We start from the raw sequence: 27325 nt of genomic DNA, 5'->3' as shown, positions 1-27325 counted from the left end.
TTTTAGTACTTACCTGCCAGACAGTAATGGACATGCTTAGGAAGGATCTGCGCTTGTCTTGGGGCTAAATGGCTATGTCATGAGATTACCATAACACTGTGGCTATCTTTTTGTCAACTTGTATTTCCTGTTTGACTTTTCTTTTTTTTACTACAAATCCCACAATGCCATTTTCCTCCCTCTCACACATTAGCCACAAGGGATCGACCGATATCGGGCGACCGATAAAGCAGGCGCTTTAAATCAATGCACTGCAGTGGCTTTTGCGGTGCCATAGGCCGCCGCCGCCACCACCCGCTTCTCTCCCCCTACCTGTCAGGGTGGTCCGGGCCATCCTTCCTTCCTGTAGTGTCCGGCGGCATTCCGGGTGGAGGGTGAACCGGTCCGGGCTGTCCTTCTTCTCCGGGGTCCTCTTCTCCACTCCGGGCAGGCTCCGGCCTAGTAACGCAGCATAGACGCCGCTGCACAGTGACGCCCGTGCGCAGCGACGCACCTGACGTCACGGCGTAGCGGCGTCTATGCAGCGTACTAGGCAGGTGCCTGCCCGGAGTGGAGAAGATGACCCCCGGAGAAGGACAGCCCGGACCTGTTCACCCTCCACCCGAAATGCCGCCGGACACTACAGGAAGGATGGATGGCCCGGACCACCCCCATTACGGGTAAGTTTAATTTTTTTTTATTGACTCGGAGGATGGGGGAGGGGCCCGACCGGTATAGCGGTATGGGCAAAAATCCATACCGGTATACCGCCCAGCACTACGGTGGGGGTTGCGACGCGGTGCGGTGGGTCGGGGGGGGCGGTCGCGGTGCGGGGCATTATCGGCAAGATAATTGGCGATACCGATAATGCCCAAAATTGTTATTATCAGCCGATAATATCGGCCATACCGATAATCGGTCGATCCCTATTAGCCACCCCCCTCATTGAAACAAAAGACCTGTGGTTTTCAATCAGGGTGCCTCCAGCTGTTGCATTAGTTGCAGATTTATCTCTCTCCCACCAAGCTATCCCTCCACCTATTGAAGCAGACCGGCTCCCTGTCATCAGCTGACTAGTGAGTCAGGTCTCGACCGCATTGCAAGCTGGGGAAAATCCAAGACAACAGTCATTTTGTATGCTGTTAAAAATAAATATTGGGGTGAAAATCACAGAAGAATTGTGAGAAAACCGTCACACACAGGTACAGACACTATATTATGTACTACACTAAATTTACAGCCCCTGTAGCAAAGTCAAGTAAAAAAAAATCCTGGAATACCCCTTTAAGTGGGTGAGCGGTACATAGTACCAATACTCTTTTCTTCAACAGGAACTGTATATGAATAGAACATCTCTAATTGATACCAGAATACATGTATATACATTAATACAGCAGTACACAGCACCAACCCGTCCCATGGGTACAAATTTACTTTTTTTGCACAGCGTCCTTATTTCCAACAAATAAATATATGGAGTGATTTATTGCATTTTGGATGTTTAGAATTTGGATTGATAGCATTTACATTTACCGTATATACTCGAGTATAAGCCGAGTTTTTCAGCACGATTTTTCGTGCTGAAAACACCCCCCTCGGCTCATACCCGAGTGAACTCTCCGCCTGTCAATCCCTTTCAGTGGTCTTCAACCTGCGGACCTCCAGTTGTTGCAAAACTACAACTCCCAGCATGCCCGGACAGGCATGCCAGGAGTTGCATTTTTGAAACCTCTGGAGGTCCGCAGGTTGAAGACCACTGCGGCCTTCATCATCATCCAGACACCCCCTTTAGATTTCTACTCCCCTTCCCTCGGTGGGAAGGAAGGGTGAGCTGGTCCGGGCCCATCTATGCTGCAGGGACTGTAAGGTGGGGAGGGTTAGTCGTTCCAGGCTGTCCATTTTCACCGAGGGGGGGGGGGGCCTCTTCTCCCCGCTCCGGGCCCGGCCCCGGACTAGTGACGTTGCCTTGACGACGAAGCACAGGGACGTTCATGCGCGTCCCTGTGCGTCGTTGTCAAGGCAACGTCACTAGTTCGGGGTCGGGCCCGGAGAAGAGGCCCCCCTGGAGAAAATGGACAGCCCGGAAAGACTGACCCTCCCCACTGGACGGTCCCTGCAGCATAGATGGCCCAGACCAGCTCACCCTTCCTTCCCACCGAGGGGAGGCGAGTAGAAAACTAAAGGGGGTGTCTGGATGATGACGAAGGCCGCAGTGGTCTTCAACCTGCAGACCTCCAGAGGTTTCAAAACTACAACTCCCAGCATGCCCGGACAGTCGATGGCTGTCCGGGCATGCTGGGAGTTGTAGTTTTGCAACATCTGGAGGTCCGCAGGTTGAAGACCACTGATGAAGGGATTGACAGGCGGAGATGATGAAGGGGAGGGGGGGTATGATGATGGGGGTGTTAATGACGGGGGTCTGGATGATGATGGGGGTCTGGATGATGACGGGGTGGGGGGGGGATGATGTATTTCCCACCCTAGGCTTATAGTCGAGTCAATAACTTTTCCTGGGTTTTTGAGGTGAAATTAGGGGCCTCGGCTTATACTCGAGTATATACGGTATCTTTTTAATCCAAGCATTCATAACTGAGCACTGAATGCATATGTGGCTTTATATTTAATATGTGTTATTCACTAGTAAGCTGGCATTATATGTATGACATGCCACTATGAACATATGTTAATATAGGATATTGCTTTGAGCAGCAGATTACTAGGGGTTATTTTATTATCCCTTCTTATTTTATGGTCCTAATTATTGTTATAAATATTTGGCAACAGCTATAAAAGGGCCCTGTGGTGTGACAAACTGAAATTTTAGAGCTGAATCTTACATCTTATTTTTATAGATTGGAATAAAAATGTTTTTATCATAACTTATTAGTTGCTTATAATTTATATATATATATATATATATATATATATATATATATATATATCCATTTGGACCTTGGGCAACGGTTTCATATTAATTACTATCAGTTTTATTTTTGTTCGACTTTCGATGCATATTTGATTTTTTTTATTTTAACACAAACTTTTTTTTAAATCAGCAGTGTATATATACTGTGTGAACGACATTGCAAATTTCTCATTGAAATCAATATGACAGGGTTTGTTTGAAAAGGACATGCATTTTGGCATGAATTAGGCCTCGTTCACACTGCCGTCTGGCTCCATTAGGTGCTGCTCCGTTGGCAGTTACGTTAAGTTTAGCGGAGAAAAAAAAATATTGTGCTTGCACAACTTTTTTCTCTGCTAAACTCCTATAAAATTACTGGATCACCAAAGAACCCCATGCAAGTGAATGGGGGCTGTTGGAACAAGGCAGTAGCCATTTGCATCCGACCCATTTCAGGGTCCTTTCAGCTCAAGAAAAAGAAAAAAAAGAGCCAATCAGATCCTAAATGGGTCGGATGCAAACGGCAATGTAAACAAACCCTTAAAGGGGTACTCCGGTGGAAAACAGATCTTTTAAAATCAACTGGTGCCAAAAAGCTAAACAGATATGTAAATTACTTTTATTTAAAAATCTTAATCCTTACAGTACTTATCAGCTGCTGTATACTACAGAGGAAGTTGAGTTGTTCTTTTCAGTCTGACCACAGTGCTCTCTGCTGACATCTCTGTCCATGTCAGGAACTGTCCAGAGCAAATCCCCATAGCAAACCTCTTCTGCTCTGCACAGTTCCTGACATGGACAGAGGTGTCAGTAGATAGCACTGTGGTCAGACTGAAAAAAAACTATACAACTTCCTCTGAAGTATACAGCAGCTGATAAGTACCGGAATGGTTAAATAGAATTCAATTTACAAATCCGTTAAACTTTTTTGGCACCAGTTGATTTAACCCTTTAAAAGGACCAAACCTATTTTCACCTAAAGGACCAGAGCGTTTTTTGAAAATCTGACCACTGTCCCTTTAAGCATTAATACTTTTCATTCTGATTCCGGATTTTCCGTCGATACTTGCATACTTTCTTAAATTTCTGAAAATGTTTAAAATGTTGCATTTTTTTTTACTTTGAAACTCTCTGCTTATAAGGAAAATGGACATCCCAAATAAATTATATATTGATTCACATATACAATATGTCTACTTTATGTTTGCATCATAAAGTTGACATGTTTTTACTTTTGGAAAACATCAGAGGGCTTCAAAGTTCAGCAGCAGTTTGCCAATTTTTCACAAAATGTATACCCCATAAATGACCCATTATAAAATCTGCACCCCTCAAAAGTATTCAAAATGACATTCATAAAGTGTGTTAACCCTTTGAAAAAAATTCAAAATCTTTATTTTTTACGCTGGCATGTTCCTATAGACCCAGATTTTGAAAATTTACAAGGGGTTAAAGGAAAAAAAGCCCCCAAAAATTTGTAACACAATTTCTCTCGAGTAAAAGAAATACCTCATATGTGGATGTAAAGTGCTCTGAGGGCTCAGAAGGGAAGGAGCAACAATGGGATTTTGGAGAGTGAATTTTGTTGAAATGTTTTTTGAAAAAAAAAACACATGGCATACTATTTGGGAAGCTACACCCCTCAAGGAACGTAACAAGGGGTACAGTGAGCCTTAATACACAACAGGTGTTTGACGACTTTCGGTAAAGTCGAATGAGTAAATTTAATTATTTTTCTTATTTCACTAAAATGCAGTTTTTTCCCCAAGAGGTAATAGGAGCAATGCCCCCCAAAATTTGTAACCCCATTTCTTCTGAGTATGGAAATACCCCATGTGTGGACGTAAAGTGCTCTGCAGGTGGACTACAATGCTCAGAAGAGAAGGAGTGCAATTGGGCTTTTGGAGAGAGAATTTGGTTGGAATGGAAGTCAGGGGCCATGTATGTTTACAAAGCCCCCCGTGGTGCCAGAACATTGGACTCCCCCACATGTGACCCAATTTTGGAAACTAAACCCCTCACAGAATGTAATAAGGGGTGCAGTGAGCATTTACACCCCACTGGCGTTAGACAGATCTTTGAAACAGTGGGCTGTGCAATTGAAAAATTACATTTTTCATTTTCACGGACCACTGTTCCAAAAATCTGTCAGACACCTGTGGGGCGTAAATGCTCACTGCCTCCCTTGTTACATTCCATTAGGGGTGTAGATTCCAAAATGCGAATCTACACCCCTAATGGAATATTCTGGCTCCATGGGACTTTGTTAATACACATGGCCTTCAATTTCAGACCTATTCTCTCTCCAAAAGCCCAATGGCGCTCCTTCTCTTCTGAGCATTGTAGTGCACCCGCAGAGCACTTTATGCCCACATATGGGGTATTTCCATACTGGGGTTACAAATTTTGAGGGGCTTTTTTCCGATTTTTTTTTTTTCATTTTCTCATCCAACTTTAATGAAAATGTGTCAAACATCTGTGGGGTGTTAAGGCTCACTGTACCCCTTGTTATGTTCCGTGAGGGGTGTAGTTTCCAAAATGGGGTCACATGTGGGTATTTTTTTGCGTTTATGTCAGAACCGCTGTAAAATCAGCCTCCCATGTGCAAATCACCAATTTAGGCCTCAAATGTACATGGTGCGCTCTCACTCCTGAGCCTTGTTGTGCGCCCGCAGAGCATTTTACATCCACATATGGGGTATTTCTGTACTCATGATCAATTGCGTTACAAATTTTGGGGTGTCTTTTTCCACTTTTACCTCTAGTGAAAATGAAATGTATGGGGCAATACCAGCATGTTAGTGTAAAAAATTTAATTTAATAACTTTCCTTTTCATAAGGGGTAAAAGGAGAAACAGCCCCCAAAATGTGTTAGGCAATTTCTCCCAAGTACAGAAATACCCCATATGTGGCCCTAAACTGTTGCCTTGAAATAGTGAGAGAGCTCAATTCACTTTTGAGGCCTAAATTAGGGATTTGCATAGGGAAGTACTCGGATGCAAGAATAGCACCAGCCTCCGATACCAAAAAAATACCCTACGGCAGTGTTCCCCAAACAGAGTGCCTCCAGCTGTTGCAAAACTCCCAGCATGCCTGGACAGTCAATGGCTGTCTGGCAATACTGGGAGTTTTTTTTTTTTTTTTTTGGAAAAACTGCCGTACGAGACATTTTCTATTTTTATTGGGGGGGGGGGGGTAGGGGATGTGTATATGCAGTGTTTTACTTTTTACTTTGTGAAGGTGTAGTGTAGTGTAGTGTTTTTAGGCTGGGTTCACACTGCGGAATCTCTGGGAAGAATTTCTGCCAAAGATTTAGCCAGCGGCACTAGGACCGCACGGACTGAATTGCCGTCCCCGTAGACGGCAATGCATTTCTGGGTGGACCATTTGGGAGATCTGCTCAGAAATGCATTGACATCTATGGGGACGGAAATGCAGTCCACACTGTCCTAGTGCCGTTGGCTTGATCTCTGGCAGAAATTCTGCCCATAAATTCTACAGTGTGAATCTAGCATTAGGGTACAGTCACATGGTCGGGCGTTTACAGCGAGTTTCCCGCTGGGAGTTTGAGCTGCAACGGAAAATTTGCCACAGCTCAAACTTGCAGCGGGAAACTCACTGTAAACCCCCTCCCATGTGAATGTACCCTGTATGTGGGGTGCCAGGAGCTCCGGTCCTAGCTCCGCCCATGCCCCAAGGACCTCATTAAAAGAGAAAGAGTGATAACGGCACAACGGCTGGCCATTCAGGACATTGTAAGTATAATTTTGATCAGTATAATGCGGGTGATACTGATGACAGATTTCCTTTAAGTCCCAGATAGCCAGGGTGTAGCTCTACGCCCTGTGTCCTTAAGTGGTTGAAAAATAATTATAATCCACCGGAGTACCCCTTTAACACAAATTACACTTGAAAAACACAAACATAGCTTAAATGTGAAATCCAGTCAAAAATAGATTTGTAAAATGGATCCACATTGATCTCCTAACAAACACTATGTTCATTTTTTAAATATTTGTTATGATAACAACATCCTATACCTATGGAAAGGTTCTACAACCCAATCAAAATATGAGATCCACGGCACACCCCACAATGGGGATGCAAATCAGTGTCTCACACTTTCATATTAAACCTTGCAAAAGTACAAATAGAAAATCTGCATTTCTTTCAGACAGATATTAGAATGCATCCATAGTATGCAACGTTTTGGTCCTGTGGTGACCTTTATCAAGCAATGTTGGATGTATGTCGAGGAATGGTCCCACTGAGGTAAATGGTCACCACATCTCTGAACACCAGACGGAATTTGTCCTCTTCCATTCGGCCCTGCAAGTCAATTCAGAAGTCAGTGGGGGAGATTTATCAAAACCTGTCCAGAGGAGAAGTTGCCCATAACAACCAATCAGATCGCTTCTTTCATTTTTCACACAGGCCTTTTCAAAAATGAAAGAAGCGATCTGATTGGTTACTATGGGCAACTGGTCAACTTTTCCTCTGGACGGGTTTTGATAAATCTCCCCCATAGTACAGTGATCCCTCAACTTACAATGGCCTCAACATACAATAGTTTCAACATACAATGGTCTTTTCTGGACCATTGTAAGTTGAAACCAGACTCAACATACAATGTTCAGACAGTCCAGATCTGCGAAACATGTCAATGGCTGGAAGAACTGACCAATCAGAATGGGCATTTTACTGGTAAAACCCCTGTATTCCTGAAGTGTATGCACTGACTGATGTCTGGTAGCGCCCCCTACAGTACAGAGAGGTATTACATGTTCTGTACACTTTACCTGTATCAGGGTTAGCTGCTCCTTTGGACACCAGTTGAGGCGGCTCCATGTTACTTTTTTAGGACATTTCCTGTACTGTACAGGACCCTGAAGAAGCTCCTGTCCTCTACATAGACCAGTGTTTCCCAAGCAGGGTGGCCCCAGCGGTCGCAAAACTACAACTCCCATCATGCCCGGACAGCCTTTGGCTGTCCGGGCATGCTGGGAGTTGTAGTTTTGCAACAGCTGGAGGCTCCCTGCTTGGGAAACACTGACATAGACAGTGATTTACAGCTCCCAGCAGATCTTTCTTACTTTTATATGTAAGGACTTGCTTTATCTATATTAGTTATCTACTTATTTTTCTTTACTTTTCACTTTTTCCTATTTTTGGATTACATTTTGGTGCCTTTAGAACCAATTACCAGGTTTCCATAGAATTCTGGTCTCAACATACAATGGTTTCAACATACAATGGTCATCCTGGAAGCAATTAATATTGTAACTTGAGGGACCACTGTATTTCGGTATGTTGTCTGGGTTCAGCTCCTGAAGAAGATGTAATCTCTAACAGACCTTTTCATAAGATTCGCCATACCATGGCTTACGGCACATGTAGTTCCATACTGATCAGCCTGGTTTAGCTTTGATTTTCAGTCACTGGTCTTTTAATTCTGGCCTTTACTTTTTCCTTTCTGAATCACCCTGTATTTTGGTCAGCATTCAGTCCCTATTTCACAGTCAGTACCAATTAGCCAAAATCCCACATGGAATCTACACGAAGAAAAACTATAATGAAAAGAGTTGCACTTTTTTCAGTGTTTTGGATCCGCTTCTGGTTTTGCATAAAATAACTGACCAAATGGGTGGTTTTCTACATCGCATTTTCCCCAAAAAATGCTAAAAATGTATCACGAAAAAATAACTGCCTTTTTCTAGTGAAAAACTACTGCAGCCAGTAAGTCAAAAGTCAATAGGCAAAAATAATCGGCTGTGCCTATAATGCTTTTTACTTGGTGGTGTTTTCATTAATAAAGTGGAGTTTTTCATGATGGCCCAAAAAACAATGCAGTTTTTTGTGGCTTTTTTTCAAGTGTGAAGGAGGCAAAATACTGCCCAAAATATTTTGTTAAACCCAGTCTTAGGGTGCGTTCACACGCTAGTAGCGAGTTTCTCGCTGCGAGTTACATTACCATTGATTTAAATGGGTCCGCAGACAGTCCGTAAATCTGACACTCATGCGGACTGTCTGCGGACCCATTCAAATCAATGGAAGCGCAACTCGCAGCAGGTTTCCCGCAGCGTGAAACCCGCTGCTAGTAATAGCGTGTGAATGCACCCTTAGTAACAACACACGTAGCAGATATGCTGCAGCAGAAAATGTGCAAAAGGCAGAAGTGGATCCAACTGAAAGGGGAAATATCAAGTAAAGCCTTAGGCCGCGTTAACATTTTGGAATCATCAGACGGAATTTTCTGCTTTCACTCAGATTCCGCTTTGACATGGCAGCAAATTTTTTTTTTTTTTGCAGTTTTGCGGATTCAATGTGGAATTTGTGCTGAATTTATGCAGAATTTCTCGGCTCAACACACAGATTCTGGGTGTAATTCAGAGTCCCACTGACTTTAATGGGACTCTGCCACAAAATTCAGCAAAAATAACTGACGAGTTAATTCTTTTTTCAGAATCCGGAATGCAGAATTTTTGCATCAGAAAATGATCTGTGTGAATGGGACAGTGGAAAATCCATTCACCGCCGTGTTTACTTCTTGTACCAGCATTGCGGAGATTCATTTTTCAGCCGCATTCCACACAGAAATTCTGCCATGTGAACATGCCCTTAGAGGATGCTTACACAGTAGGAACATGTGTGAAATATCCGCCCGAAAGTATTGGCTGGCGCTAAGACCACTCAGAAATGCATCGTCTCATAGACGGCAACGCATTTCTGAGCAAAATACGCAGAAAGATTAGACATGTCTATTTTTTCTGCTGAAGCTGGAATTGGGATTTCCGTAGATGTTTCAGCGGAAATTCCACCGTGTGCACAGTGCAGGAGAATCCTATTGAAATCAATGGGACTGCGCTGCAATGGGAGGTCTGCGTGGAATATTCTGGCGGAATTCCGCCGTGTGAACATAGCCTAAGAGTAAAAATTACCAGTGTCAGCATATCAGACCCAACAAGTGTATCACTTTGTCCCCCATTTGGGACACAGATTACCGTCCAATTCCTTCTGGCCTGATGCTGTAAAAACGTTTTGGGGTATACGTCTTTTTAACACCCTTGGTACGATAAATGCCACTACAATACATCTGTCATAGTTATACATTGGACATATACATGTCGGCCTAGTACGTACAGTATATGTCGGATCTAATAGACCCAACATTACACAGTATTTCACAGTGCTGTACAGACATTATTATCACCCATAACTCCATGAAAATCTATATACTTATAAGTATATTCTGGAGTTTGCCCAAAATTTACACAAAGTTTACCCGAAATAACCTCGGTCAGTAATCAATTAATTGTGAGCTGCACCATCTTTTAACTAGTTAAAAGTTTTCCACCAGAGTACCCCTTTATTTATTTTTTTTAATCAACTGGTGCCAGAAAGTTAAACAGATCTGTAAATTACTTCTGTTAAAAAAAGCTTAATCCTTCCAGTACTTATTAGCTGCTGAATACTACAGAAGAAATTATTTTCTTTTTGGAACACAGAGCTCTCTGCTGAATCAAGAGCACAGTGCTCTCTGCTGACATCTCTGTCCATAGTAGGAGAAAATCCCCATAGCAAACATATGCTGCTCTGGACAGTTCCTAAAATGGACAGAGATGTCAGCAGAGAGCACTGTGCTCGTGATGTCAGTAGAGAGCACTGTGTTCCAAAAAGAAAAGAATTTCCTCTGGAGTATTCAGCAGCTTATAAGTCCTGGGAGGATTAAGATTTTTTTCATAGAAGTCATTTACAAATCTGATTAACTTTTTGGCACCAGTTGGTTAAAAAAAATTAATAAATAAAAAAAAAAAAAAAAAAAAAAAAAAAGGTTTTCCATCGGAGTACCTCATTAAGAAATTCTGGAGTTTGGGAAATAACTGGAAACTCCCACAAAGACAGGGAAAATATAGAAACTTTATGACAGTGTTTCCCAACCAGAGAGCTTCCAGCTGTTGCAAACTACAACTCCCAGCATGCCCGGACAGCCTTTGGCTGTCCGGGCATGCTGGGAATTGTAGTTTTGCAACAGCTGGAGGCACCCTGGTTGGGAAACACTGATTTATTCAGATGTTGCCCTTGGTTTTAAACCCAAGACTCAAACTTCAAGGCAACAGTACTAAGCGCTGAGCCACCAGGGTGCCCATGTATCTATTGGATCCATTAACAGCCTCATGTCTATGGCAGCTAGTAGAGATGAGCGAACTTACAGTAAATTCGATTCGTCACGAACTTCTCGGCTCGGCAGTTGATGACTTATCCTGCGTAAATTAGTTCAGCCTTCAGGTGCTCCGGTGGAAAGGAGTCTCCTAGGACTGTATCCACCTTTTCCAGCCCACCGGAGCACCTGAAAGCTGAGCTAATTTATGCAGGAAAAGTCATCAACTGCCGAGCCGAGAAGTTTGTGACGAATCGAATTTACTGTAAATTCGCTCATCTCTAGCAGCTAGGAAAGTTTTGGCCATTTTCCTAAAGGTAATGACCAACATGTCTTGCGATCAGACACAAATAATGGAAACCACCACATGTGAACTGGAATCTTTTATCTGCCACCTTGTCCAGCTGTGATCATTGTACATATTAGAGATTATTCACACCCTATATGCATACGTCAACGACAATCCAGATTATCAGATCATAGTCCGAGATTGGGCAGGGTGTATTTTCCTCCTCCGATCGCACTGATCTCCTATAGCAGTGGTCTTCAACCTGCGGAACTCCAGATTGGAGGTCCGGACATGCTGGGAGTTGTAGTTTTGCAACATCTGGAGGTCCGCAGGTTGAAGACCACTGTCCTATAGTGTCAGAAGTGACCAACTTCATACAAATAACCTGGGTTTGGCCGAACTGTAGCATTTCTGAGGACTTATCACACGCAAAATCATTACAATTGTTATTTATAACCATCCCTAAAGAAAAGAATAGCTTTTAGGTGTCATCTGTATAAAGAAACTTTGGCTGTAGCAGAGCTGAGTTTGTCATTTGCCACAACTCATGATAATGCTAGGTTAATCTACAGTGGAGACAATGGACAAGTGATCTGCTCTCCTTAGTGGACAGGACGTCTGCTATAGATAATGGACAAGTGATCTGCTCTCCTTAGTGGACAGGACGTCTGCTATAGATAATGGACAAGTGATCTGCTCTCCTTAGTGGACAGGACGTCTGCTATAGATAATGGACAAGTGATCTGCTCTCCTTAGTGGACAGGACGTCTGCTATAGACAATGGACAAGTGATCTGCTCTCCTTAGTGGACAGGACGTCTGCTATAGACAATGGACAAGTGATCTGCTCTCCTTAGTGGACAGGACGTATGCTATAGACAATGGACAAGTGATCTGCTCTCCTTAGTGGACAGGACGTCTGCTATAGATAATGGACAAGTGATCTGCTCTCCTTAGTGGACAGGACGTCTGCTATAGATAATGGACAAGTGATCTGCTCTCCTTAGTGGACAGGACGTCTGCTATAGATAATGGACAAGTGATCTGCTCTCCTTAGTCGACAGGACGTCTGCTATAGATAATGGACAAGTGATCTGCTCTCCTTAGTGGACAGGACGTCTGCTATAGACAATGGACAAGTGATCTGCTCTCCTTAGTGGACAGGACGTCTGCTATAGACAATGGACAAGTGATCTGCTCTCCTTAGTGGACAGGACGTCTGCTATAGATAATGGACAAGTGATCTGCTCTCCTTAGTGGACAGGACGTCTGCTATAGATAATGGACAAGTGATCTGCTCTCCTTAGTGGACAGGACGTCTGCTATAAACAGTGCAAAGAGGGATCTGCTATCTCTGATGGACAGCTGATCTGCAGAGAGGACAACGAACGGAGAGGTGATCTGCTATCCCTACTAGACAGGTGATCTATCTTTTGAGAACAGGTCCTAGTAACAGATGATCTGCAGAGGAAACCTGTATGACTGATGGACAGGTGATCTACTATCTCTGGCTGGCAGGTGATCTTTTCCCTGGTGGACAGGTGACCTACTATTACTAGTAGACAGGGACGGGATCTGCTATCCCTGGTGAACAGATTTACTTTCATTAGTGGACATCTGATTTGCTTTCCTTGGTGTACAAGTGATCTGCTTTTGACAGTGACAGGTAATCTGCTATCACTAGTGGATAGGTGATCTGCTATCACTTTAATGAAAGAAAGGAGATCTGCTTTCTGTGGTTGGCAGAGGATTTGCTAACTCAGGTGATCTGCTACTACTACTAGAGGGAGGGTCGCAGGTAATCTACCATCACTAGTGGTCAGGGGATCTGCTATCAATAAACAAACAGGTAATCTGCTGTGACTAGTGGACAGGTGATCATTAATGAACGGGGGATCTGCTTTCCTTGGTATACAGTTTGAGCTGTGATCACTAATGGACATTAGATCTACTATCCTATTGGACATTAGATCTACTATCCCTATTGAACATAACATCTACTTTCCTTAATGGATAGGTGATCTATTCCTGGTAGACAGGTAATCTATCACTATAGGACATTCGATCTACTATTACTAGTGAACAGGTGATCTGCTATTTCTAATGAACAGCGGATCTGCTACCCCTGATGGGAAGGGGGGGGGGGGGGGGGGGGGGGGTCTGTGATCACTAGTGGACAGGTGATCTACTATCACTATAGGGCATTCGATCTACTATTACTAATGAACAGCGGATCTGCTACCCCTGGTGGACAGGGGGATCTGTGATCACTAGTGGACAGGTGATCTACTATCAGTAGTGGACAAGTAATAGACTGGTGATCTACTACCATTAGATCTAGTATGACCAGCGGACAGGTGCTCAGGCATTACGTGCACATGATAGGTCACACAAGTAACTTCCAGCCCCACTTGTAGCACACAAACTCTCGGGGCGTCACGCTACACTTAACCCTTTCCAGGGCGTCACCGGCACCGAATGAGCGCACCCTCCAAAAACAAGCGGAATTTCGGCTCCCGCCCCTTTTAATTAAGTTGATTGCTTTGTAGCGGACGGGAGGCTGTCAGTCACTAGCGCGGCACACAAGTTTGGCGTTACCTGGTGACAGCTCGCCCTCGCTCAGGTCCCCGGAGTCCGTGTCCATGGTGGGATGAGTGTCACTCGCCGGTCCGGGCACTCGTCTCTCCTGAGCTCCACCGCCTCTGGCTCCGGGTGAGCTGTGCGGATCAGCATCTCCAGCATTCCGAACGATGCCGACTAGGGAACGCACAGCAACCAATCAGCGCGCCCAGAATGTCCCCGCCTAAGCGTCTCGGCCAATGAGAAGAGAGCTGGAGACTAGCAACGGCCGAGTGTTCTCTCCTGCAGAATCCTGGGTATAGCTGGCAGCATCCTGGCGCTGTACCTGTACACACAGGCTGCGTTATGTACTCCCTATTCCCATACATACAGGCTGCGATATCTACTGCCTATTCCCATATACACAGGCTGCGATATCTACTGCCTATTCCCATACACACAGGCTGCGTTATGTACTCCCTATTCCCATACATACAGGCTGCGATATCTACTGCCTATTCCCATATACACAGGCTGCGATATCTACTGCCTAATCCCACATACACACAGGCTGCGATATCTACTGCCTAATCCCACATACACAGGCTGCGATATCTACTGCCTATTCCCATACACACAGGCTGCGATATCTACTGCCTATTCCCACACACACAGGCTGCGATATCTACTGCCTATTCCCATATACACACAGGCTGCGATATCTACTGCCTATTCCCATATACACACAGGCTGCGATATCTACTGCCTATTCCCATATACACAGGCTGCGATATCTACTGCCTAATCCCACATACACACAGGCTGCGATATCTACTGCCTAATCCCACATACACAGGCTGCGATATCTACTGCCTATTCCCATACACACAGGATGCTTATCTACTGCCTATTCCCACACACACAGGCTGCGATATCTACTGCCTATTCCCATATACACACAGGCTGCGATATCTACTGCCTATTCCCATATACACACAGGCTGCGATATCTACTGCCTATTCCCATACACACAGGCTGCGATATCTACTGCCTATTCCCATATACACAGGCTGCGATATCTACTGCCTAATCCCACATACACAGGCTGCGATATCTACTGCCTATTCCCATACACACAGGCTGCGATATCTACTGCCTATTCCCATACACACAGGCTGCGATATCTACTGTCTATTCCCATACACACAGGCTGCGATATCTACTGCCTATTCCCACATACACACAGGCTGCGATATCTACTGCCTATTCCCACATACACACAGGCTGCGATATCTACTGCCTATTCCCATATACACACAGGCTGCGATATCTACTGCCTATTCCCATACACACAGGCTGCGATATCTACTGCCTATTCCCATACACACAGGCTGCGATATCTACTGCCTATTCCCATACACACAGGCTGCGATATCTACTGCCTAATCCCATACACACAGGCTGCGATATGTACTGCCTATTCCCACATACACACAGGCTGCGATATCTACTGCCTATTCCCACATACACACAGGCTGCGATATCTACTGCCTATTCCCATATACACAGGCTGCGATATCTACTGCCTATTCCCATATACACAGGCTGCGATATCTACTGCCTATTCCCATACACACAGGCTGCGATATCTACTGCCTATTCCCATATACACAGGCTGCGATATCTACTGCCTATTCCCATATACACAGGCTGCGATATCTACTGCCTATTCCCACACACACAGGCTGCGATATCTACTGCCTATTCCCATATACACAGGCTGCGATATCTACTGCCTATTCCCATATACACACAGGCTGCGATATCTACTGCCTAATCCCACATACACACAGGCTGCCATATCTACTGCCTAATCCCACATACACACAGGCTGCGATATCTACTGCCTATTCCCACACACACAGGCTGCGATATCTACTGCCTATTCCCATACACACAGGCTGCGATATCTACTGCCTATTCCCATACACACAGGCTGCGATATCTACTGCCTATTCCCACACACACAGGCTGCGATATCTACTGCCTATTCCCACATACACACAGGCTGCGATATCTACTGCCTATTCCCATATACACACAGGCTGCGATATCTACTGCCTATTCCCATATACACACAGGCTGCGATATCTACTGCCTATTCCCATACACACAGGCTGCGATATCTACTGCCTAATCCCACATACACACAGGATGCGATATCTACTGCCTAATCCCACATACACACAGGCTGCGTTATCTACTGCCTATTCCCACATACACACAGGCTGCGATATCTACTGCCTAATCCCACATACACACAGGCTGCGATATCTACTGCCTATTCCCACACACACAGGCTGCGATATCTACTGCCTATTCCCATACACACAGGCTGCGATATCTACTGCCTATTCCCATACACACAGGCTGCGATATCTACTGCCTATTCCCATACACACAGGCTGCGATATCTACTGCCTATTCCCATACACACAGGCTGCGATATCTACTGCCTAATCCCATACACACAGGCTGCGATATCTACTGCCTATTCCCATATACACACAGGCTGCGATATCTACTGCCTATTCCCATATACACACAGGCTGCGATATCTACTGCCTATTCCCATATACACACAGGCTGCGATATCTACTGCCTAATCCCATACACACAGGCTGCGATATCTACTGCCTATTCCCATATACACACAGGCTGCGATATCTACTGCCTATTCCCATACACACAGGCTGCGATACCTACTGCCTATTCCCACGCACACAGGCTGCGATACCTACTGCCTATTCCCATAAACACAGGCTGCGATATCTACTGCCTATTCCCATACACACAGGCTGCGATATCTACTGCCTATTCCCATACACACAGTCTGCGATATCTACTGCCTATTCCCATATACACACAGGCTGCGATATCTACTCCCTATTCCCATACACACAGGCTGCGATATCTACTGCCTATTCCCATATACACAGGCTGCGATATCTACTGCCTATTCCCATATACACACAGGCTGCGATATCTACTGCCTATTCCCATATACACACAGGCTGCGATATCTACTGCCTATTCCCATATACACACAGGCTGCGATATCTACTGCCTATTCCCACACACACAGGCTGCGATATCTACTGCCTATTCCCATATACACAGGCTGCGATATCTACTGTTTATTCCCATATACACACAGGATGCGATATCTACTGCCTAATCCCATACACACAGGCTGCGATATCTACTGCCTATTCCCACACACACAGGCTGCGATATCTACTGCCTAATCCCACATACACACAGGCTGCGATATCTACTGCCTATTCCCATACACAGGCTGCGATATCTACTGCCTATTCCCACACACACAGGCTGCGATATCTACTGCCTATTCCCATACACACAGGCTGCGATATCTACTGCCTATTCCCATACACACAGGCTGCGATATCTACTGCCTATTCCCATACACACAGGCTGCGATATGTACTGCCTATTCCCATACACACAGGCTGCGATATCTACTGTCTATTCCCATACACACAGGCTGCGATATCTACTGCCTATTCCCATACACACAGGCTTCGATATCTACTGCCTAATCCCACATACACACAGGCTGCGATATCTACTGCCTATTCCCATATACACAGGCTGTGATATCTACTGCCTATTCCCATACACACAGGCTGCGATATCTACTGCCTAATCCCATACACACAGGCTGCATTATCTACTGCCTATTCCCATACACACAGGCTGCGATATCTACTGCCTATTCCCACATACACACAGCCTGCGATATCTACTGCCTATTCCCATACACACAGGCTGCGATATCTACTGCCTATTCCCACATACACAGGCTGCGATATCTACTGCCTATTCCCATACACACAGGCTGCGATATGTACTGCCTATTCCCATACACACAGTCTGCGATATCTACTGCCTATTCCCATACACACAGGCTGCGATATCTACTGCAAATTCCCATACACACAGGCTGCGATATCTACTGCCTATTCCCATACACACAGGCTGCGATATCTACTGCCTATTCCCATACACACAGGCTGCGATATCTACTGCCTATTCCCATACACACAGGCTGCGATATGTACTGCCTATTCCCACACACACACAGGATGCGTTATCTACTGCCTAATCCCATACACACAGGCTGCGATATCTACTGCCTAATCCCACATACACACAGGCTGCGATATCTACTGCCTAATGCCATACACACAGGCTGCGATATCTACTGCCTAATCCCACATACACACAGGCTGCGATATCTACTGCCTAATGCCATACACAAAGGCTGCGATATCTACTGCCTAATCCCACATACACACAGGCTGCGATATCTACTGCCTATTCCCATATACACAGGCTGCGATATCTACTGCCTAATCCCACATACACACAGGCTGCGATATCTACTGCCTAATCCCATACACACAGGCTGCGATATCTACTGCCTAATCCCACATACACACAGGCTGCGATATCTACTGCCTAATGCCATACACACAGGCTGCGATATCTACTGCCTAATCCCACATACACACAGGCTGCGATATCTACTGCCTAATGCCATACACAAAGGCTGCGATATCTACTGCCTAATCCCACATACACACAGGCTGCGTTATCTACTGCCTATTCCCACATACACACAGGCTGCGATATCTACTGCCTAATCCCACATACACACAGGCTGCGATATCTACTGCCTATTCCCACACACACAGGCTGCGATATCTACTGCCTATTCCCATACACACAGGCTGCGATATCTACTGCCTATTCCCATACACACAGGCTGCGATATCTACTGCCTATTCCCATACACACAGGCTGCGATATCTACTGCCTATTCCCATACACACAGGCTGCGACATCTACTGCCTAATCCCATACACACAGGCTGCGATATCTACTGCCTATTCCCATATACACACAGGCTGCGATATCTACTGCCTATTCCCATATACACACAGGCTGCGATATCTACTGCCTATTCCCATATACACACAGGCTGCGATATCTACTGCCTAATCCCATACACACAGGCTGCGATATCTACTGCCTATTCCCATATACACACAGGCTGCGATATCTACTGCCTATTCCCATACACACAGGCTGCGATACCTACTGCCTATTCCCACGCACACAGGCTGCGATACCTACTGCCTATTCCCATAAACACAGGCTGCGATATCTACTGCCTATTCCCATACACACAGGCTGCGATATCTACTGCCTATTCCCATACACACAGTCTGCGATATCTACTGCCTATTCCCATATACACACAGGCTGCGATATCTACTCCCTATTCCCATACACACAGGCTGCGATATCTACTGCCTATTCCCATATACACAGGCTGCGATATCTACTGCCTATTCCCATATACACACAGGCTGCGATATCTACTGCCTATTCCCATATACACACAGGCTGCGATATCTACTGCCTATTCCCATATACACACAGGCTGCGATATCTACTGCCTATTCCCACACACACAGGCTGCGATATCTACTGCCTATTCCCATATACACAGGCTGCGATATCTACTGTTTATTCCCATATACACACAGGATGCGATATCTACTGCCTAATCCCATACACACAGGCTGCGATATCTACTGCCTATTCCCACACACACAGGCTGCGATATCTACTGCCTAATCCCACATACACACAGGCTGCGATATCTACTGCCTATTCCCATACACAGGCTGCGATATCTACTGCCTATTCCCACACACACAGGCTGCGATATCTACTGCCTATTCCCATACACACAGGCTGCGATATCTACTGCCTATTCCCATACACACAGGCTGCGATATCTACTGCCTATTCCCATACACACAGGCTGCGATATGTACTGCCTATTCCCATACACACAGGCTGCGATATCTACTGTCTATTCCCATACACACAGGCTGCGATATCTACTGCCTATTCCCATACACACAGGCTGCGATATCTACTGCCTAATCCCACATACACACAGGCTGCGATATCTACTGCCTATTCCCATATACACAGGCTGTGATATCTACTGCCTATTCCCATACACACAGGCTGCGATATCTACTGCCTAATCCCATACACACAGGCTGCATTATCTACTGCCTATTCCCATACACACAGGCTGCGATATCTACTGCCTATTCCCACATACACACAGCCTGCGATATCTACTGCCTATTCCCATACACACAGGCTGCGATATCTACTGCCTATTCCCACATACACAGGCTGCGATATCTACTGCCTATTCCCATACACACAGGCTGCGATATGTACTGCCTATTCCCATACACACAGTCTGCGATATCTACTGCCTATTCCCATACACACAGGCTGCGATATCTACTGCAAATTCCCATACACACAGGCTGCGATATCTACTGCCTATTCCCATACACACAGGCTGCGATATCTACTGCCTATTCCCATACACACAGGCTGCGATATCTACTGCCTATTCCCATACACACAGGCTGCGATATGTACTGCCTATTCCCACACACACACAGGATGCGTTATCTACTGCCTAATCCCATACACACAGGCTGCGATATCTACTGCCTAATCCCACATACACACAGGCTGCGATATCTACTGCCTAATGCCATACACACAGGCTGCGATATCTACTGCCTAATCCCACATACACACAGGCTGCGATATCTACTGCCTAATGCCATACACAAAGGCTGCGATATCTACTGCCTAATCCCACATACACACAGGCTGCGATATCTACTGCCTATTCCCATATACACAGGCTGCGATATCTACTGCCTAATCCCACATACACACAGGCTGCGATATCTACTGCCTAATGCCATACACACAGGCTGCGATATCTACTGCCTAATCCCACATACACACAGGCTGCGATATCTACTGCCTATTCCCATATACACAGGCTGCGATATCTACTGCCTATTCCCATACACACAGGCTGCGATATCTACTGCCTATTCCCATACACACAGGCTGCGATATCTACTGCCTATTCCCATACACACAGGCTGCGATATGTACTGCCTATTCCCATACACACAGGCTGCGATATGTACTGCCTATTCCCACACACACAGGCTGCGATATCTACTGCCTATTCCCACATACACAGGCTGCGATATCTACTGCCTATTCCCATACACACAGGCTGCGATATCTACTGCCTATTCCCACACACACAGGCTGCGATATCTACTGCCTATTCCCATACACACAGGCTGCGATATCTACTGCCTATTCCCATACACACAGGCTGCGATATGTACTGCCTATTCCCATACACACAGGCTGCGATATCTACTGTCTATTCCCATACACACAGGCTGCGATATCTACTGCCTATTCCCATACACACAGGCTGCGATATCTACTGCCTAATCCCACATACACACAGGCTGCGATATCTACTGCCTATTCCCATATACACAGGCTGTGATATCTACTGCCTATTCCCATACACACAGGCTGCGATATCTACTGCCTAATCCCATACACACAGGCTGCATTATCTACTGCCTATTCCCATACACACAGGCTGCGATATCTACTGCCTATTCCCACATACACACAGCCTGCGATATCTACTGCCTATTCCCATACACACAGGCTGCGATATCTACTGCCTATTCCCACATACACAGGCTGCGATATCTACTGCCTATTCCCATACACACAGGCTGCGATATGTACTGCCTATTCCCATACACACAGTCTGCGATATCTACTGCCTATTCCCATACACACAGGCTGCGATATCTACTGCCTATTCCCATACACACAGGCTGCGATATCTACTGCCTATTCCCATACACACAGGCTGCGATATCTACTGCCTATTCCCATACACACAGGCTGCGATATCTACTGCCTATTCCCATACACACAGGCTGCGATATGTACTGCCTATTCCCACACACACACAGGATGCGTTATCTACTGCCTAATCCCATACACACAGGCTGCGATATCTACTGCCTAATCCCACATACACACAGGCTGCGATATCTACTGCCTAATGCCATACACACAGGCTGCGATATCTACTGCCTATTCCCATATACACACAGGCTGCGATATCTACTGCCTATTCCCATATACACACAGGCTGCGATATCTACTGCCTATTCCCATATACACACAGGCTGCGATATGTACTGCCTATTCCCATACACACAGGCTGCGATATCTACTGCCTATTCCCACACACACAGGCTGCGATATCTACTGCCTATTCCCATACACACAGGCTGCGATATCTACTGCCTATTCCCATACACACAGGCTGCGATATCTACTGCCTATTCCCACATACACACAGGCTGCGATATCTACTGCCTATTCCCATATACACACAGGCTGCGATATCTACTGCCTATTCCCATACACACAGGCTGCGATATCTACTGCCTATTCCCATACACACAGGCTGCGATATCTACTGCCTATTCCCATACACACAGGCTGCGATATCTACTGCCTAATCCCATACACACAGGCTGCGATATGTACTGCCTATTCCCACATACACACAGGCTGCGATATCTACTGCCTATTCCCATACACACAGGCTGCGATATCTACTGCCTATTCCCACATACACACAGGCTGCGATATCTACTGCCTATTCCCATATACACAGGCTGCGATATCTACTGCCTATTCCCATATACACAGGCTGCGATATCTACTGCCTATTCCCATACACACAGGCTGCGATATCTACTGCCTATTCCCATATACACAGGCTGCGATATCTACTGCCTATTCCCATATACACAGGCTGCGATATCTACTGCCTATTCCCACACACACAGGCTGCGATATCTACTGCCTATTCCCATATACACAGGCTGCGATATCTACTGCCTATTCCCATATACACACAGGCTGCGATATCTACTGCCTAATCCCACATACACACAGGCTGCCATATCTACTGCCTAATCCCACATACACACAGGCTGCGATATCTACTGCCTATTCCCACACACACAGGCTGCGATATCTACTGCCTATTCCCATACACACAGGCTGCGATATCTACTGCCTATTCCCATACACACAGGCTGCGATATCTACTGCCTATTCCCACACACACAGGCTGCGATATCTACTGCCTATTCCCACATACACACAGGCTGCGATATCTACTGCCTATTCCCATATACACACAGGCTGCGATATCTACTGCCTATTCCCATATACACACAGGCTGCGATATCTACTGCCTATTCCCATACACACAGGCTGCGATATCTACTGCCTAATCCCACATACACACAGGATGCGATATCTACTGCCTAATCCCACATACACACAGGCTGCGTTATCTACTGCCTATTCCCACATACACACAGGCTGCGATATCTACTGCCTAATCCCACATACACACAGGCTGCGATATCTACTGCCTATTCCCACACACACAGGCTGCGATATCTACTGCCTATTCCCATACACACAGGCTGCGATATCTACTGCCTATTCCCATACACACAGGCTGCGATATCTACTGCCTATTCCCATACACACAGGCTGCGATATCTACTGCCTATTCCCATACACACAGGCTGCGATATCTACTGCCTAATCCCATACACACAGGCTGCGATATCTACTGCCTATTCCCATATACACACAGGCTGCGATATCTACTGCCTATTCCCATATACACACAGGCTGCGATATCTACTGCCTATTCCCATATACACACAGGCTGCGATATCTACTGCCTAATCCCATACACACAGGCTGCGATATCTACTGCCTATTCCCATATACACACAGGCTGCGATATCTACTGCCTATTCCCATACACACAGGCTGCGATACCTACTGCCTATTCCCACGCACACAGGCTGCGATACCTACTGCCTATTCCCATACACACAGGCTGCGATATCTACTGCCTATTCCCATACACACAGGCTGCGATATCTACTGCCTATTCCCATACACACAGTCTGCGATATCTACTGCCTATTCCCATATACACACAGGCTGCGATATCTACTCCCTATTCCCATACACACAGGCTGCGATATCTACTGCCTATTCCCATATACACAGGCTGCGATATCTACTGCCTATTCCCATATACACACAGGCTGCGATATCTACTGCCTATTCCCATATACACACAGGCTGCGATATCTACTGCCTATTCCCATATACACACAGGCTGCGATATCTACTGCCTATTCCCACACACACAGGCTGCGATATCTACTGCCTATTCCCATATACACAGGCTGCGATATCTACTGTTTATTCCCATATACACACAGGATGCGATATCTACTGCCTAATCCCATACACACAGGCTGCGATATCTACTGCCTATTCCCACACACACAGGCTGCGATATCTACTGCCTAATCCCACATACACACAGGCTGCGATATCTACTGCCTATTCCCATACACAGGCTGCGATATCTACTGCCTATTCCCACACACACAGGCTGCGATATCTACTGCCTATTCCCATACACACAGGCTGCGATATCTACTGCCTATTCCCATACACACAGGCTGCGATATCTACTGCCTATTCCCATACACACAGGCTGCGATATGTACTGCCTATTCCCATACACACAGGCTGCGATATCTACTGTCTATTCCCATACACACAGGCTGCGATATCTACTGCCTATTCCCATACACACAGGCTGCGATATCTACTGCCTAATCCCACATACACACAGGCTGCGATATCTACTGCCTATTCCCATATACACAGGCTGTGATATCTACTGCCTATTCCCATACACACAGGCTGCGATATCTACTGCCTAATCCCATACACACAGGCTGCATTATCTACTGCCTATTCCCATACACACAGGCTGCGATATCTACTGCCTATTCCCACATACACACAGCCTGCGATATCTACTGCCTATTCCCATACACACAGGCTGCGATATCTACTGCCTATTCCCACATACACAGGCTGCGATATCTACTGCCTATTCCCATACACACAGGCTGCGATATGTACTGCCTATTCCCATACACACAGTCTGCGATATCTACTGCCTATTCCCATACACACAGGCTGCGATATCTACTGCCTATTCCCATACACACAGGCTGCGATATCTACTGCCTATTCCCATACACACAGGCTGCGATATCTACTGCCTATTCCCATACACACAGGCTGCGATATCTACTGCCTATTCCCATACACACAGGCTGCGATATGTACTGCCTATTCCCACACACACACAGGATGCGTTATCTACTGCCTAATCCCATACACACAGGCTGCGATATCTACTGCCTAATCCCACATACACACAGGCTGCGATATCTACTGCCTAATGCCATACACACAGGCTGCGATATCTACTGCCTAATCCCACATACACACAGGCTGCGATATCTACTGCCTAATGCCATACACACAGGCTGCGATATCTACTGCCTAATCCCACATACACACAGGCTGCGATATCTACTGCCTATTCCCATATACACAGGCTGCGATATCTACTGCCTAATCCCACATACACACAGGCTGCGATATCTACTGCCTTATGCCATACACACAGGCTGCGATATCTACTGCCTAATCCCACATACACACAGGCTGCGATATCTACTGCCTATTCCCATATACACAGGCTGCGATATCTACTGCCTATTCCCATACACACAGGCTGCGATATCTACTGCCTATTCCCATACACACAGGCTGCGATATCTACTGCCTATTCCCATACACACAGGCTGCGATATGTACTGCCTATTCCCATACACACAGGCTGCGATATGTACTGCCTATTCCCACACACACAGGCTGCGATATCTACTGCCTATTCCCACATACACAGGCTGCGATATCTACTGCCTATTCCCATACACACAGGCTGCGATATCTACTGCCTATTCCCACACACACAGGCTGCGATATCTACTGCCTATTCCCATACACACAGGCTGCGATATCTACTGCCTATTCCCATACACACAGGCTGCGATATGTACTGCCTATTCCCATACACACAGGCTGCGATATCTACTGTCTATTCCCATACACACAGGCTGCGATATCTACTGCCTATTCCCATACACACAGGCTGCGATATCTACTGCCTAATCCCACATACACACAGGCTGCGATATCTACTGCCTATTCCCATATACACAGGCTGTGATATCTACTGCCTATTCCCATACACACAGGCTGCGATATCTACTGCCTAATCCCATACACACAGGCTGCATTATCTACTGCCTATTCCCATACACACAGGCTGCGATATCTACTGCCTATTCCCACATACACACTGCCTGCGATATCTACTGCCTATTCCCATACACACAGGCTGCGATATCTACTGCCTATTCCCACATACACAGGCTGCGATATCTACTGCCTATTCCCATACACACAGGCTGCGATATGTACTGCCTATTCCCATACACACAGTCTGCGATATCTACTGCCTATTCCCATACACACAGGCTGCGATATCTACTGCCTATTCCCATACACACAGGCTGCGATATCTACTGCCTATTCCCATACACACAGGCTGCGATATCTACTGCCTATTCCCATACACACAGGCTGCGATATCTACTGCCTATTCCCATACACACAGGCTGCGATATGTACTGCCTATTCCCACACACACACAGGATGCGTTATCTACTGCCTAATCCCATACACACAGGCTGCGATATCTACTGCCTAATCCCACATACACACAGGCTGCGATATCTACTGCCTAATGCCATACACACAGGCTGCGATATCTACTGCCTAATCCCACATACACACAGGCTGCGATATCTACTGCCTAATGCCATACACACAGGCTGCGATATCTACTGCCTAATCCCACATACACACAGGCTGCGATATCTACTGCCTATTCCCATATACACAGGCTGCGATATCTACTGCCTAATCCCACATACACACAGGCTGCGATATCTACTGCCTAATGCCATACACACAGGCTGCGATATCTACTGCCTAATCCCACATACACACAGGCTGCGATATCTACTGCCTATTCCCATATACACAGGCTGCGATATCTACTGCCTATTCCCATACACACAGGCTGCAATATCTACTGCCTATTCCCATACACACAGGCTGCGATATCTACTGCCTATTCCCATACACACAGGCTGCGATATGTACTGCCTATTCCCATACACACAGGCTGCGATATGTACTGCCTATTCCCACACACACAGGCTGCGATATCTACTGCCTATTCCCACATACACAGGCTGCGATATCTACTGCCTATTCCCATACACACAGGCTGCGATATCTACTGCCTATTCCCACACACACAGGCTGCGATATCTACTGCCTAATCC

The 27325-nt window shown here is 45.9% G+C and overlaps 1 protein-coding gene across 2 annotated transcripts in view; it reads right to left on the bottom strand.

The window, feature by feature from the left end:
• TNFAIP8L3 (TNF alpha induced protein 8 like 3) overlaps nucleotides 1-14107 on the bottom strand; it is a 97944-nt gene extending 83837 nt beyond the window's left edge. The window contains exon 1 of one of the 2 annotated variants that reach the window (XM_056572301.1): nucleotides 13929-14107. In XM_056572301.1, the coding sequence (XP_056428276.1) occupies nucleotides 13929-13974 (46 nt within the window). In that variant the 5' untranslated portion in view covers nucleotides 13975-14107. The remainder of the gene's footprint in view (nucleotides 1-13928) is intronic. The other variant, XM_056572303.1, reaches the window with a different exon arrangement.
• Between the last annotated feature and the right edge of the window lie 13218 nt (nucleotides 14108-27325).

This window comes from Hyla sarda, chromosome 4, assembly GCF_029499605.1.
Source record: "Hyla sarda isolate aHylSar1 chromosome 4, aHylSar1.hap1, whole genome shotgun sequence".
In the NCBI taxonomy this organism is placed as follows: Eukaryota; Metazoa; Chordata; class Amphibia; order Anura; family Hylidae; genus Hyla; species Hyla sarda.
This window is presented reverse-complemented; position numbering and strand designations above follow the sequence as displayed.